Raw genomic sequence first — 16,951 nt, forward strand, 5'->3', positions numbered from 1 at the left:
TCGTCCCCTTCTCCTCCTGCCCCCAGTCCCTCCCAGCATCAGAGTCTTTTCCACTGAGTCAATTCTTCGCATGAGGTGGCCAAAGTACTGGAGTTTCAGTCTCAACATCAGTCCTTCCAGTGAATATTCAGGACTGATCTCCTTTAGAATGGACTGGTTTGATCTCCTTGCAGTCCAAGGGACTCTCAAGAGTCTTCTCCAACACCACAGTTCAGAAGCATCAATTCTTTGGCGCTCAGCTTTCCTATCCAATAAAGATGGCACCTGGGGTGAACTGAACACCTCTGCTCTAACTCTAGATTTCTAGGATGCTATCTCAGTCTTTCCACTCATTCATAAACAAAAGGGGGCTATTTATTATTAACACCACATGGTTGGTGCACCCTGAGAGTTTAAAAAGTTTTTATTTTTATCAACTATAAAAAGAAATCACTACTGTAAAGACTCAACAAATAGAGGAACTCTTCCACCCCCCACCAAAAAGAAATGCCACAGCAATCCCCAGTTTACATTAGAGCCTCTTTCTTCAACTTCTGTGTCTTTCACACCTTGATAATACTGGTCATCGACTCAGTTAATGCTTTTGATCACAGGAAAAACAAAACAAAGGCAGATCTAAGCGGAGCCCAGGCTCACCTACTAATACCTTCAGTAATGTGGCACCTGGACTGGAGTCCCAGCTCTGCCCCTCACTAGCTGTGTGATACTGGGGCAAGTCAGCCCCTCAGAGCTTTTGTTTTCTTATCAAAATACGAGATGATACATGTAAAGTACTTGGCAGCACACCTGGCACACGGGAATGGTTAAAAAATAACTCTAGTCTCTACTTGATCTCATCACTTGGTCAAGTACACCCCTTCAGAACCTTAAGCAGTCTTGCCTTATAAATAAATAAATCTATATTCTTAAGCCAAACACAAATACTTAGAATTATGAATGATCCCTGCTTGAAGATATTCATTTAACTATAGTCCAATTTTTTTCAGAGCCATTTGTAATTATTCTATCCAAATTTTTTCATCTAAAGGAACATATCGCAACTAACTGAACGTCACCCCCACTCATCACTCCTGACCACACCGCGCTTACTCAGTATTCTGCCTTCAGCACTGCAACTGCTCTGCTATCATTATCCTTCCTGTCTTTCCAAATCTGTGCTTTTACATCAGGTCCACCTCTGCTTTATCTCTGCCTTCTTAACTAACCCCCAGCCGTGCACACAAATCATACATTCTGACTGTGTGGTGCTCTACTGACCACATTCACACTTCACCTGGACCGAATGGCACGCGTGTTTCATCTCCCCACTGCACTGAGAACTTCGAGCTGGGAGTGATAACTTATCCTTCAAGTCTCCACATTCAATAATGTACACTGATTTGTACATCAGTGCAGATGTGTCGATAAGTCCTTACTGGTGACTGTCTATCCTCTACCCCAATTCTAAGGCGTTCTCAGAGGCAGAGCTGACTCCATTTTAGCCAGAATTGCTACCGGAGGACTTGCTAGTGTTCACACAAGTGCCTTCTGAATAAGATTCTGATTCACTTAAGAAGAAAAGGAGGCTCTGATTTCTCTTTGGGGTCCAAGTGCCACATTCTCAATGCATTATAGGCAACAGTCTTGGATATCATCTGCAATGAGAAACTTTTCTCTGTGGTTCTTGCAAATGCTATTTCTAAATGATCCTACAGTTTATGAAATAAGCCCCCAACTCCACCCAGGCCAGGGCAATGACAGACTTAAAGGGCAACAGTCCCTAAAGCCATAAAGGAGCAAAAAATAATTAACAGGTTCGAAACCCAGGAAAAAAGTGCAGTCTCTGGCCAGGAGCAGCAGCCCTCTCAGGCTACAGTGACGGCTGAGCCATGGAGCTCGACTGGGTGGAGGGGCCTCCATTACAGAAAGCACTGGGGCAACAGGTTCTGCTTTCTGCAGCTCCCATCTTCACAGCACACTCAACTGCTTCAGAATTCTCCTTCTAACAGGGCATGCTTACCCTAGGGCCTGTACCACCTGGAATAGCCATACCCTGAAGGGTTAAATTTAAGCAAGAGCTATCTGGAGCAATAGGAACTTAGAGGAAAAATCTTTTCTTAGAATGTTAAGACGTGAAGACTTTCCTCCAATATAAGCCATTCCCTCGCCTATTTGCTTCTTATATCCTGTACGACTAACATGATTCCACACAATCCTTTATAATGACCATCTAACTAATAAATCAATCTTGTTACCCTTCTACTGAATGAAGTCCCTCTTTCGACCATGTGGAGAAAGAGTTCACATCACCAAGTTTGTTTTCTTAATTTGCCTGTGGATCTAGACCACATATAAAGCACTGATCAGAAAAATGCCATTCTTAAAACACAGCAAGCTGTCCCTCAAATAACAATCAATTTTATTTTTAAAATATTGAGGGTGAATGCCAGCATGAAGCAAGCAAAGACTTAACAGTTATACGATTCTATAAATGGGAAGCTAAGCTTAATGCATCACATTTTTATTCGAAGAAGGAACAGCAGTGCTCACAGGCCCTGCCACACAAATCACCTACAACAGTTAGCTCTCAGCAGCAGGGCTTTATTCAACCAACCAAAAACAACCAGCAACCGTCTTCACCCTTAGCAGAATATGGAAGGCGCTGTGTAATCAGCAAGCATAGGGAAGCAGATCAAGAGATCAAACACCTAGAAGACAGTCTTAGAACAATCAGAATATTTAAAATTATGATTAACTCAACAAACAATTCTCTCACTTATTCTGCACACATGAAAAGTCAAAATATCACTTGGGCCACTCTGGGTTGTCAGTGAGGAGGCAGATGGGCCACAAGAGACGGGAAGATAATCAAGGCTTGGGAACTAGGTCAGTAAAGTGGAAGCCCAACAACACGTAGGATAAATAATTGAGTCTGTCTTTTTCTTCAGGAAAAACACTCTACCCAAAACCAAAAAAAATAAACAGTAGGAACAAATTCCAAAGGTGTGTTATTGCTCTACATTTAGTACACATTTACACTGGAAGAATGCCTGGTGATATTTTGACTTTTTTTTTTTAAATGCTAAAGGTAAAGAACTCTGTTCTTTCAACACCCAAACCAGAGCAGAGAGACAGCAGTATTTATAAAATGTGGATGGAGGAGTTAATACCCACAGGACCTGGAGATGGGGGAGGGGGGGAGGGGAGAAGGGGTAGGTTTTTGTGCTATTGCATTGGCAGGAGAGCTAAGCAGTCTTAAAGAACATTCTAGGCTTCTAGGTTTGCCAGAAGGGGTATCACAAATCCCAACGCCCACCGCCTATCCCTTCTCCTCTTCTCCGAGGGCACCTACCTTACTGTAAGTCACTACTGATAAGTTGTTTGCGTGACTGCTGGGGGATAGATTTACAGAGTTCTGTGAGAGTCTATTCTCATCTTGCTCGGTTTGGTCAGGAGCAGGAGCCCATGTGTTTTTGCTGATCGAGTCGAACTCGGAACCCCCAGGGTCTTTTAAGTTGTTTTCATCTGATTGTCGGTTCTTTTGGGGAGAGGCAAACGGGTTGAAGTTTCCTTCTACCTTGCGATGTGGCTGTGTGTTGAACTCCGTTTCAAAAGATGACAGCTGCTGCGTGACTCCTAAAAGTCCACCCACTTCCACACTGAGAATGACCCAGATGACATCTGAAACAAAAAGGCAACTCATGTCAACGCCCGGCATACCCTCAAGGCTCAAAGCAGCCATCACGGAGAACCCCAGATACCACCCAAACCACACAAAGAAATGTTCCTACATGCTACTTTAGAAGCTTTACTGACAGAGTAACCTATTACATTTGCATTGCATGCAGTTCTACATTTTTAGTAATGTCAAGTTCAAACTCTGGTACAAAATCAGTAGAGGTCTATGGTTGAGACCCATGAAACTATTTGTAAAAAGGTCTCTAGTTGATTTTGATGCATAACCATATTTGGAAATCATTACTCCAAAGAACAATGATCAATATATACAAACCCAAAGGTAATATTTTCAGAATTACAAACTCATGGGTTTTACTTTATTTTGTAGATTTAACTCAGAAAATTCAGGGCAGGCATAACTCTTGAGTTTATTTAAAAAAAAAAAAAAGGAGTGCCTGTAATGACTAGAATTGCAACTTATTAACCACCTCCCTCTTGGGCTATTTAGAGTGACCACCTATTGTCCAAACTAGGACAACTGAGAGTAAACGAGGCAACTATTAATAGTTATACCAGGAGGAAACCAGCACTAACCCTAACATATGAGAACAGATATCACCCTGGCTATTTTCACCATCTATGAGTTGGTTCATAAAGAAGGCTGAGTGCTGAAGATTTGATGCTTCCAAACTGTGGTTCTGGAGAAGACTCTTTAGAGTCCCTTCGACAGCAAGGAGATCAAATCAGTCAATGACAAAGGAAATCAATCTTGAATATTCATTGAAAGGACTAATGCTAAAGCTGAAGCTCCAATACGTTGGCCACCTGATGTGACTCACTGGAAAAGACCCTGATGCTGGGAAAGACTGAAGGCAGGAGGAGTAGGGGACAACAGAGGATGAGATTGTTAGATGGCATCACTGATTAAATGGGCATGAATTTGGGCAAACTCCAGGAGACGGTGATGGACAGGGAAGCCTGGCATGCTGCAGTCCATGGGGTTGCACAGAGTCAGACACAACTGAGTGACTCAACAACAAGTTCAAAAGATATCAAATTCAGTATGCCTCAGGCTTTCTAAAATAATTCAAGTTAATACCAACTTAATCTGTCAGATATGGAAACTGTACCATCTACACTGAAACTGTAAGAGGTTTCTTTGGAAAGATGCATTGTAGGACTTTTGGTCATAATTCAGTTCTTCATTTTCCTTTCCTTGTCAGCAAGCACTTGTACTCAAGTAACCCTTATGGCACTTAATAATGGCCCCAAAGTGCAAGAGTACTGATGCTGGCCAATTCAGATATGCCAAAGAGAAGTCATAACGTGCTTCAACTGCAAAGGTGAAAAGCTTTCAACTGAATAAGGAAAGAGAAGCAAAACCATATACTGAGGTTGCTAAGACTTAGAGTAACAAATCTTCTAACCATGAAACTGTGAAGGAAAAAGGAAACTTCATGCTAGTTTTGCTGTTACACTTTAAACTGCAAAAGTGAGATCCACAGCAAGTGGTAAGTGCTTTGTTAAGATGGAAAAGGTGTTGAATTTGGACAATAAGCTATTTTGAGAGAGACTACATTCACATAACTTATTACTGTATATTGTCTTAACTGTTCAAATATATTATTGTTGACAATCTCTTAATGTGAATAATTTGTAAATTAGGCTTTATCATAGTTAGGTATGTATAGGGAAAAACAGTATATATAGGGTTCAGTGCTGTCTGTGGTTTCACCGTCCATACTAGAGGGTCTCAGAACATATCCCCCACAGATAAGTGGGGGACTAGTGTACAAATGGGAGAAGGCAATGGCATCCCACTCCAGTACTCCTGCCTGGCAAATCCCATGGACGGAGGAGCCTGGTGGGCTGCAGTACATGGGGTCGCTAGGAGTCGGACACGACTGAGCGACTTCACTTTCACTTTTTACTTTCACGCACTGGAGAAGGAAATGGCAACCCACTCCAGTGTTCTTGCCTGGAGAATCCCAGGGACGGGGGAGCCTGGTGGGCTGCCGTCTATGGGGTCGCACAGAGTCGGACACAACTGAAGTGACTTAGCAGTAGCAGCAGTACTGTATAAATATATAAGCCTAGAACAAAAAGATGGAGAAGCTCTATACAGTCAGCAAAAACAAGACCGGGAGCTGACTGTAGCTCAGATCATGAACTCCTTATTGCCAAATTCAGACTTAAATTGAAGAAAGCAGGGAAAACCACTAGACCATTCAGATATGACCTAAATCAAATCCCTTATGATCATACAGTGGAAGTGAGAAATAGATTTAAGGGACTAGATCTGATAGAGTGCCTGATGAACTATGGACGGAAGTTTGTGACATTGTACAGGAGACAGGGATCAAGACCATCCCCATGGAAAAGAAATGCAAGAAAGCAAAATGGCTGTCTGGGGAGGCCTTACAAATAGCTGTGAAAAGAAGAGAAGAGAAAAGCAAAGGAGAAAAGGAAAGATATAAGCATCTGAATGCAGAGTTCCAAAGAATAGCAAGGAGAGATAAGAAAGCCTTCCTCAGTGATCAATGCAAAGAAATAAAGGAAAACAACAGAATGGGAAAGACTAGACATCTCTTCAAGAAAATCAGAGATACCAAAGGAACATTTCATGCAAAGATGGGCTCGATAAAGGACAGAAATGGTATGGACCTAACAGAAGCAAAAGATATTAAGAAGTGGCAAGAATATACAGAACTGTACAAAAAAGATCTTCAGGACCCAGATAATCACAATGGTGTGATCACTCACCTAGAACCAGACATCCTGGAATGTGAAGTCAAGTGGGCTGTAGGAAGCATCACTACCAACAAAACTAGTGGAGGTGATGAAATTTCAGTTGAGCTATTTCAAATCCTGAAAGATGATGCTATGAAAGTGCTGCACTCGATATGCCAGCAAATTTGGAAAACTCAGCAGTGGCCACAGGACTGGAAAAGGTCAGTTTTCATTTCAATCCCAAAGAAAGGCGATGCCAAAGAATGCTCAAACTACTGCATAATTGCACACTCATCTCACACGCTAGTAAAGTAATGCTCAAAATTCTCCAAGCCAGGCTTCAGCAATACATGAACCGTGAACTTCCAGATGTTCAAGCTGGTTTTAGAAAAGGCAGAGGAACCAGAGATCAAACTGCCAACATCCGCTGGATCATGGAAAAAGCAAGAGAGTTCCAGAAAAACATCTATTTCTGCTTTATTGACTACGCCAAAGTCTTTGACTGTGTGGATCACAATAAACTGTGGAAAACTCTGAAAGAGATGGGAATACCAGACCACCTGACCTGCCTCTTGAGAAATCTGTATGCAGATCAGGAAGCAACAGTTAGAACTGGACATGGAACAACAGACTGGTTCCAAATAGGAAAAGGAGTACATCAAGGCTGTATATTGTCACCCTGCTTATTTAACTTCTATGCAGAGTACATCATGAGAAACGCTGGGCTGGAAGAAGCACAAGCCGGAATCAAGATTGCCGGGAGAAATATCAATAACCTCGGATATGCAGATGACACCACCCTTATGGCAGAGAGTGAAGAGGAACTAAAAAGCCTCTTGATGAAAGTAAGAGAGGAGAGTGAAAAAGTTGGCTTAAAGCCCAACATTCAGAAAATGAAGATCAAGGCATCTGGTCCCATCACTTCATGGGAAAAAGATGGGGAAACAGTGGAAACAGTGTCAGACTTTATTTTTTTGGGCTCCAAAATCACTGAAGATGGTGACTGCAGATAGGAAATTAAAAGACGCTTACTCCTTGGAAGGAAAGTTATGATCAGCCTAGATAGCATATTAAAAAGCAGAGACATTGCTTTGCCAACAAAGGTCCATCTAGTCAATGCTATGGTTTTTCCAGTGGTCATGTATGGATGTGAGAGTTGGACTGTGAAGAAAGCTGAGTGCTTAAGAATTGATGCTTTTGAACTGTGGTGTTGGAAAAGACTCTTGAGAGTCCCTTGGACTGCAAGGAGATCCAACCAGTCCATTCTAAAGGAGATCAGTCCTGGGTGTTCATTGGAAGGACTAAAGCTGAAACTCCAATACTTTGGCCACCTCATGCGAAGAGTTGACTCACTGGAAAAGACCCTGATGCTGGGAGGGATTGGGGGCAGGAAGAGAAGGGGACGACAGAGGATGAGATGGCTGGATGGCATCACCGACTCGATGGACGTGAGTTTGAGTGAACTCCAGGAGTTGGTGATGGACAGGGAGGCCTGGTGTGCTGCGATTCATGGGGTCGCAGAGAGTCAGACACGACTGAGCGACTGAACTGAACTGAGAACAAATACACTAAAAAGGAAATTGAAGAAAACTCTTCTGGATTATGTTTGTTCTCAGTTTTCAATTCTATATCTGAAAAAGGGGATCTTAATTGTCAGATAGCCATAAATACTTGATTTAAGGTTAGTGATTTGGAAGCTGTATTAAAACTTGGTTGTATCCAAATAAACTGAGCCAGAGCAGTAGTGAGTGGAGATGCAGTGACATCTACTGTTCACTTCTATAATGAGCAACTCTTTTTACCTATTGTGAAGAGGAAGCTAAAGCTGCTAGTAACACCAGTGTGGATCAAGGAATGGACATCCATTTCAGACACACTGTTAAAGCAAGTGTAAAACTTTACATAAGTATCAAAAAAGTTCAACTTGTGGATTTAACACTGTAAACAAAGACAGGCAGAGTACCACTTCATTTAGAAATGTGGAAGAGGAGCCAGGAATGGGGGTCAGAGGACATTATCATTCAAGACTTTCATACAAGGTTCAATCTCATAAACTGATACCATGTGGCTTTTAAAGAACAATTCAATGGCAGGCAGCCTGAGGGAGACTCATTCTGTGCTCTCTTATTTTATACTTTCTAACCAAAGGCAACATTCCTTCACTCTATTATTAATTTTTTCCAAGCAAAATGCCTTGTCTTTTAGTATATTAATTCCTACTTTTGTCTTCCACTCATCTGTTTACCAAAATTGTCTTGTAAAATATGGTATGGATAGCATACTCGGCTATAGGTCATATGTTTCATTCTCTTAGCTCAGGAAACTCTTATGAGAAGGAACAGACTTTTCTGAAGGCTGTTAGCAGTACGAGACTAATGCTTTGACAGCGAAAGCTTCTTCAATACAACTCACTGAGCCTTAATCATACTTAAGCCATCATAGTCTCTTCACCTTGGCTATTTTTCTGTACTGTTCACAGATTCTACATAATAGCTGTAAAAGGAATGTCACTTAAGGAGTCCCTGATTCATAAACACCAAATAATAAACAGCCCAGTTCTGATTCTCCAAAGTCACTACCATGATGGAGCATTCTGCAGACTACATTACGAAGTCTTCTTCATACTACTACTTCTTCACTACACTATGAAGACTACATCTTCTCCATGGTACCATCTGAGCCCTCCTCATTCTACCTATAGACCTCACATTTCACCCCACACATAGTGTGTGTGTGTGTATTTTAATTAAACAAATTAAAAGGATGATAATGAATGGTCCAATAAGCTTATTTCAAACAGGCTGACCATTTCCAATTCTTGCCAGAGCACCTTAACTACTGAGATTAAACCTGCCAACCAGGTATTTCACTATCTCTCATTCAAGTACTAAGCAGGCCCGACCCTGCTTAGCTTCTGAGATCAGAAGAGAACCCGTGCATTCAGGATGGCATGGCCGTATACCAGGTTATTTCACTGTCTCTGATGATAAAACCACAGCTGTAAGAAACTTTAGGAGTTATCTAATGGAACTGTTTCACTTTCTAGATGAAGGATTTGTGGTCTGGAGGTAGAAGTGATGGCCCAAGGTCAGACTTCAAGTTAGAAGTTAACCATGATGATTATCAAGAACTTCTAGCTCTTAGTATAGCTTTTTAAACCCACATTTCTTTCTTCCCCACAGGAATTTGGGAACCAAGTGTCTAGGGAATGAAAGCTTTAGTTAAGTCAGTCTCATTTCCCAGGACCATAATATCTTTACTGATAGGCATATGATCTTTGGCACCAATAACAAGAATGGGTCAACACAGGATGTACTAGAAAAGTAGCCAAGAAAATATAACCAAGTATCAAGCCTACACTGTCAAGACTTACTGAGCAAATGGAGAAACTGAGTTTAGATGTCTTGCCTTAAGGCAAATTTTTAAAAAGCACCTGAGCCAGAACTTTGGGGTGAGAAGGTGATGCAAATCTTATTTCCTTCAACTCGTCTCTTTTACATATAATAAAACCTGTAATAGTAAGTATAAACTTTTAATAAGTCTATACTTCCTTTTGTAGAAATGTGTCATAAATTACTGAAGAAAGAACATAACCTTTTAACTCTTAAGTTTAGACTATCAGAAGTGTGGAGTAAAATGGAAACATTAAACTTGTAGACAAAATCCATCATCTTAATCAATCATGCTGACATACAAACACATCCCAGATTAAAGAATATGAAAACCACTTAAATAACATCATAATAAAAGTAAACAAGCACCTACGATTTGTCCACTACAATAGAAATAGTTTAAAAAAATGAGTACAATATTAGAACTGGTAAACTTGTTTCTTGTGGGAATATAGGTTACAATATATTTATAGTACAGGAACGGGTATACTGGGCTGAATGTAAGTAAATGGATAGTGGGTGCAAGGTTTTTCTTCATGGAAGAAGGACATTACAGTAAAGCAAGCAAAGAAGGCATTCTAAAACCCTGAGGTACTGGATTAAAGTCAGACACATCAATACAAACTCACCATTATCCTAATATATATACAAATAAAGAAACAGAAACAACTAGACATTCTGCATACAGGGGTAGTGGGCATATACACACACTCTAGCTCTAATTACTAATGTGACCTACAAGTAATGACTCCCCAGGAGCAATGGCCACTCCTAGTGTTCAGTGGTTCCTAAACACTATTCTCTAATGAAAAAAACCAAGGGCTTCTTGGAGAAATGGCTAATTCTAGGGCTGGGGCATGGAAAATTTAAGAAAAGCCTGGAACATCTTGTTGCACCAGAAAGTAAGGAAGTGCTCAAAACACAAAAAGATGGAGCATGTTACAGGGATACAGGAGCCATCTGAAAGAGCTCCCTCTGGAGCTGGAACAACATGGGCGACAAGATAATGGAGCACTGCATTGTAACTCCAATTATAAAATAAATATACATGAGTTCATAGTTCTATAAATAAATGAGGGAGAAGAGACAAACTTTCTTACAAAAGAATTCCAAATAATATACATACATACATATAGATAGACAGATAGATATAGATATATAATATATAAAGATACTCTCCCTTCCAAGAGGTACAGCTTAATTCTATACACCGTCCCCAACCCACTCTATCTTAGTGATAGCATAGGGAAAGAGAAAAGGATTAACTTTATGGTGGAGAAACTGGCAAACAAACTACTTAACCAAGTGACCAAGGTTAGTTTCATCAGAGATATTTTGCAAATATCAAGTACCCCTACCTCGCCATAGGGCACTTCAGGGCACTTCACTTTCGTAGTATTCTTTCCTAAACTTGTAACATCAGTCCAATAATGTGGAAAACATCAGATAAGCTCAGACTGGAGGACATTATAAAGGACAGTTTATATAAAGGATACTTGCCAGTATTCCTCAAAACTATCAGGGGATATGAAAAACATGCAAAGACAGAAACTGTCACAGACCAGAGGAGACTGGGACACATGACCAGTAAGCGTAACATGGGACTCTAGTTTCTGGAACAGAAGGATTTCTGACACAGAAAGGTAGGAAAAACGATGAAATGCAAAGTCTGGAGTTGAGTTCATAGTAAGGTACCAACATCGGCGCCTTCACACTAGCAAGAGTGTCGTGACTATGTAAGATGCTAACAACGGGGCAAACCGGGTACATGGGAACTCTGTTCATCTATGAAACTAACTGTAAAGCTAAAAATTGTTACAAGTTTACTAAAATAATTAGTATAGTATTTTAAAAGTGTATTTTCAGACATTAAAAGGTAAAGTTGTAACAAAGCCAACACTAACAGTTCTCTCTGTAGTGAAGTGACGACAAAGGAGAGTACTTTGATCTACAGGGGACAGAACAAAGCTGTAGCAGGGCAGGCAGGAGGAGCCATCACTCACTCAGTTCTTCAGAGGCCTCAAAAAGACCACCCCATCAACTGGACTCGAGTCATTCCTACCTGCAGGGAAATCTCACCCTTATGGGTCAGCCCCTTCTCAGTAGTGCAGTAAGGGCATTACAGTCTTCAAACAGGAACAGCAAGGACTGCACAAATGAACCAGCTTGATGTGGATACTGGGCTGAAACTGCCTAATTCCAGAGCCTGCCTGTGCCCCACACAAGATGCAAATGGAAGCCACGGAAAGCAAGTGATAAACTGCTGCATTAATAGGTTCTACTTGGTCTGGGTTCCCAAGGGGAAAGGGCTGGAGGCTTCAGAAAGTACCACTTTCAAAGATCCATTATATAAGGACACCTCAAAGTAATTCCAACTGTGGCTAGGACTGAAATCTCAGTCTTCTGAGCTCTAGAACAACTGCCTTGGGCTCATCCCCAAGAGCTGTGAGACAGCACCAGGAGACACAGGCTGGTTTTAGCCACTCCTAGATTTGGATTTGGAGACTGCAAATTCAAATCCTTCCTAAAGCTCAACTCATCTTCAAAGCACTGTAGGAACTCCATATTTCTCCCTGAGGATTAAGAAACAACTTAGGTCTACAGAGGTAAACAGGCTCTAGTCAGCTGCTGGGCTACAAGCCATAGGGGCTCATGTTTCATTTCCAGAGTAGGGAGGCTGGGTGTGCGCTGCCTGGCTTCAGTGAGAAGGGAGTCAATGGAAAGGAGAGTCTGCGCGCTGGTGCTCTGGCAGCCTGAAACATGCCTCTATCAGGTAGTGCAAAGGTCGGCGTTACAGCAGGTCTCGACACCTCTGTCTCTGTCCAGCATCAATCTCCAGTCTGCATTTCCATACTCTTTACTCCACACACGCTTTGCTCCCATGACACCTGCCCAGGCACTTAGATACTTTCACTATTAACACAACACCTACCTTAGGATCTACGGGGGAAGGGACAGCCGGGCTCCAGTTCATCCGCTCCTCACAGGCAACTCTTGATTTCTGGGGCCTAGGCGCCATCTACAGCAGAGTGACTGCTCCAGGGCTGCCTCTACTCAACTCCGCCTCCCTCCCCATCTTCACTCCCCTCCATCTTGCCACACTGTGTAGTAAAAACGTATCCCTTAGTTTCATATTTTCTCAGGAATTTCTTTTTAAAATTTACTTTTGATGGAAAGATAACTGCTTTACAATACTGTGTTAGTCTCTGCCATACATCAACGAGAACCAGCCACAGGTATACATGTGTCCTCTCCCTCCTGAACCTCCCTCCCACCTCCCACCCCATCCCACCTCGCCAAGTGGTCACAGAGACCCAGTCTGCGTTCCCTGAATCACACAGCACATTCCCACTGGCTGTCTATTTTACATATGGTAGTGTGTCTGCTTCCATGCTGCTCTCTCAATTCATCCCATCCTCTCCTCCCACTTCCCTTTGTCCCTAAGTCTGATCTCTGTGTCTGCATCTCCACTGCTGCCCTGCAAACAGGTTCGTTAACAGTCCCCAAGCAGCAGGAGGAAATAAACGGCAAGTGGCAGACTTTTTTTTTTCTTTTCTCTTCTAATCCTGCATTGTCAAGGCACCTGGTTCCACTTGAACTGAACTTTATCTCAAATCTTGAGCTAACCAATGAGTTTTTCTCAGGGACATATCTTCCTTAAGGGAGAAGGGGACGACAGAGGATGAGACAGTTGGATGGCATCAATGACTCAACGGACATGAGTTTGAGTAAGCTCCAGGAGTTGCTGATGGGCAGGGAGGCCTGGCGTGCTGCAGTCCATGGGGTCGCAAAGAGTCAGACACGACTGAGTGACTGAACTGAAGCTATGTTAATGAACTATGTATTTGCTTGAAAATCTGCCTTTCTTCAAGATTCATGTCAATTGTTTTATGACTGGGGATGACTCACCTGGTGCCAATGCTACCTCAAAATGCATGTTGTGGGTGAGGGGGTCTGGTGCAACTCTCTCAGTTTTGAGGTGTTTCCTTCCTCTAATTAGCAGCTTCCTAATAGGTAAATAACTCCTTGCTAAAAACTAGCAAGGGGGCATTCTTTCTGTCCCCTTCTGATGTCTATGTCAGAAGCTTTCACTATCTCTTTTATACTTTAATAAAACTTTGCTACACATAAAGCTCTGAGTGATCAAGCCTTGTCACTGGCTCCAGGTCAAATTCCTCTCCTCCGGAGGCCAAGAATCCCGGCATCCTTCACAGCTCGTAGCAGTAACCTTTCAGTACCGTCTTTCTAGATTCCACATATATGCATTAATATACAATATTTGTTTTTCTCTTTCTGACTTACTTCACTCTTTGTAATAGGCTCTAGGTTCATCCACTTCATTAGCACTGACTCAAATGCGCTCCTTTTTATGGTTGAGCAATATTCCATTGTATATACATACCACAGCTTCTTTATCCATTCATCTGTTGATGGACATCTAAGTTGCTTCCATGTCCTTACTACTTTAAATAGTGCTGCAATGAACACTGGGGTATATGTGTCTATTTCAATTATGGCTTTCTCAGGGTATATGCCCAGAAGTGGGATTGCTGGATCACATGGTAGTTTTATTCCTAGTTTTTTAAGGAATCTCCATATTGTTCTCCATAGTGGCTGTATCAATTTACATTCCCATCAACAGTGCAAGAGGGTTCCCTTTTCCCCACATCCTCTCCAGCATTTATTATTTGTAGATCTTTTTATGATGGCCATTCTGACTGGTGTGAGGTAAGGAATTTCATTTTAAAATGAAAACGCCTCCATAAGGAACATATTAAGCTACATTAACCTCATCATTAGATTAGCCAATAGGCCTAAGAGCACAAGGGGGAGAAGAAAGAGAAGCCCAGGACAGAGCACTGGAAGCCTGGATGAGACGAGACAGTGAGGGGTATTCAGTGCCCGGAATAGGGAGAGAGGCTCAGAAAGAAAAGCAGACATGGCAACAACAAAGAGACGATTCATTTTCACAGTTTTTTCAAATCACGCCCTATGTAATAATCACGAGCTTCTGCCGTAACACGGCAGGTGAGGGGAGAGAGGGGGTTTTAGTCGTCATTTAATCTCTTATTAAATTTTAGGATTAAAAATAAATAAATAAATTTTAGGATTTAATAATCTCTTATTAAATTTTAGGATTTAATAATCTCTTATTAAATCTTAGGATTTAATAAGGTCTTAGGAAATAAGGATTCCTACTTCCCAAACCCAGTAAAATCAGTGCCACGAAATGAAGAGTAAAAACATACACAGGTCTGAGACAAAAGATGAAAACTGGCTCAGAATGGGGGGAAAATTGCCATTAATTGGGCTGGAAGGACAGACACAGAGAAAGGTAGACACAAAGATAACAGGAGACACTGTTTCTCGCAAGGTCATTCAGATGCTGTAAAATGTTATACTGACTCTCTTTCAGTGGCTACTTGCTTTCTTATCAATGATGCCCCCAGATTAGCTTTGTTAGAGCCATCTATTATCACTGAGGCTATCCAACTGCCAAAGTGCCCTTCCCCACAACATCACCCAAATCCTAATAATCCTCCCCTCTAGCCCTACCTCAGAAACAGCAGCCAATCCAAAATTAATCCCACTTCCCCAGAGCCTTTTCTGACTCCTTCAGCAGGAACCCAAGCTTACAGAAGCTGCTGACCCCGGCCGATGTCATACATGGCACCCCACAGTTCCCCTGGAATGCCTTCTCTCACCACATGTCAATCAATACGCTTTTGTCAGACTACAGGCTCATTTCAGGTGCTCTCTGAACCCAGATGCCCTCCTCTCCTCCCACTCCCAGCCTCAACTCCTAGAAGCACAGAGATTCCACCCCTTCCTACCAGTCTTCTCTTCTTGTACAACTACCCTCCCCTGAAGTAGGCCTACCACCAGCTGATAACAAAAGGAAAGAGGAGTGAATTCGGGGAGGGGAAGAAAAAAAAAAAAAAAGAGGAGTGAATTCAGGAGGCCAGAAAAAAAGAAAGAGGAGGAGGCCAAAGAATAAAGGAAAACCAGGAGTATACAGTACTCAAGAAGCCTAGTGACAAAAGTATATCAAGGAGAACAGAATTATTAACTGGACCCAGTGCAGCTAACAAATCAAGTAAGTTGAGAACTGAGAACAAAGCACTGGCTGCAGCATCATGTAGGTCACTGGTGATTTTGAAAAGAGCAGCAGTTTTAGTGGCGTAGGAGGGACAGAAGCCTGAATGGAAAGAAGTCATGAGACTAGGCAAACAGGAGGGAATATCCATTTCTGATACTATCAGGAATGTGAAAAAGAGAAGAGAAATGGGGAAGAAGCTAGAGAAAAATTAATAGTACATTATTTATATATGCAACAGCAAGAAATTTTTTTTATCAATCCAACCTATACGTACTTTTTCAAGGCATGTAAAACAATAATGTGTGCCAATATTATGTCTCCAAAGGATTTTTATTTCATATTGGAAGAAGTTTTAAATAACTCAGATGTCCATCAATGGAGTCTAAGCTAGAAAAATGAAGACATATCTAGCAAAGAGAATACACCACAGCCAGAAAAAGAATGAAGATTTCTACACTAATCTCTAGAATTAAGTGGAAAAAAAAGTAAGATGTATATCAGTATCTATAGTTATAACACTCCTTTGTAAGATAAGGGACACATTTACATACATCTGCTGGTGTCTGCAAAACACAACTCCAAATGGACACTCCATAAATGAATAAACAGAAACGAGCGCCTAGAGTAAGAGCAGCGGCCTAACTGAAAGGGGCAGCACGGGAGGGAGATGTCTGGGGAAACATCCCAGGATGGTGACGGCACACAGGGTAGGAGTGCTCGATAAATACAAAAAAATATTAAATTATTTATGCAGAAGTACTTAGCACTGTAAGTGACATTAAAAAAAAATGTTTACTGTGTTACTTTGTTGGAAGATAGAGTCAATGATAAGAATAAAGTCTGATGATTGGTGACATCATCAGTAGTCAGGACTACTGTAGTAGTAGAGGACTCTAACAATAACAGTGAAACAGATTTCTTGTATAAAATCTAAGAGTTTTTGATACCTATAAAAAGGATATATAATCTTTAATGCTCATCATTCATTAGTTTCACCAAAGTAAATAGAGCAATAAACCCTTACTCTTAAAGAACTGCAATTAAAGGTAAAGAATTAAGCATTTAATCTAGC

The 16,951-nt window shown here is 41.5% G+C and overlaps 1 protein-coding gene across 5 annotated transcripts in view; it reads right to left on the reverse strand.

Annotated features, from left to right (window-relative positions):
* The window catches only part of ILRUN (inflammation and lipid regulator with UBA-like and NBR1-like domains), a 106,005-nt gene that overhangs the window by 15,213 nt on the left and 73,841 nt on the right, over window positions 1–16,951 (reverse strand). For 3 of the 5 annotated variants that reach the window (XM_005223263.5, XM_005223261.5, XM_005223262.5), the window contains one exon: window positions 3,332–3,660. In XM_005223263.5, coding sequence (XP_005223320.1) covers window positions 3,332–3,660 — 329 coding nt within the window. The remainder of the gene's footprint in view (window positions 1–3,331; window positions 3,661–16,951) is intronic. The other 2 variants (XM_005223264.5, NM_001076471.1) reach the window with 1 other exon arrangement.

The sequence above is a fragment of the Bos taurus genome, chromosome 23 (genome assembly GCF_002263795.3).
Source record: "Bos taurus isolate L1 Dominette 01449 registration number 42190680 breed Hereford chromosome 23, ARS-UCD2.0, whole genome shotgun sequence".
In the NCBI taxonomy this organism is placed as follows: domain Eukaryota; kingdom Metazoa; phylum Chordata; class Mammalia; order Artiodactyla; family Bovidae; genus Bos; species Bos taurus.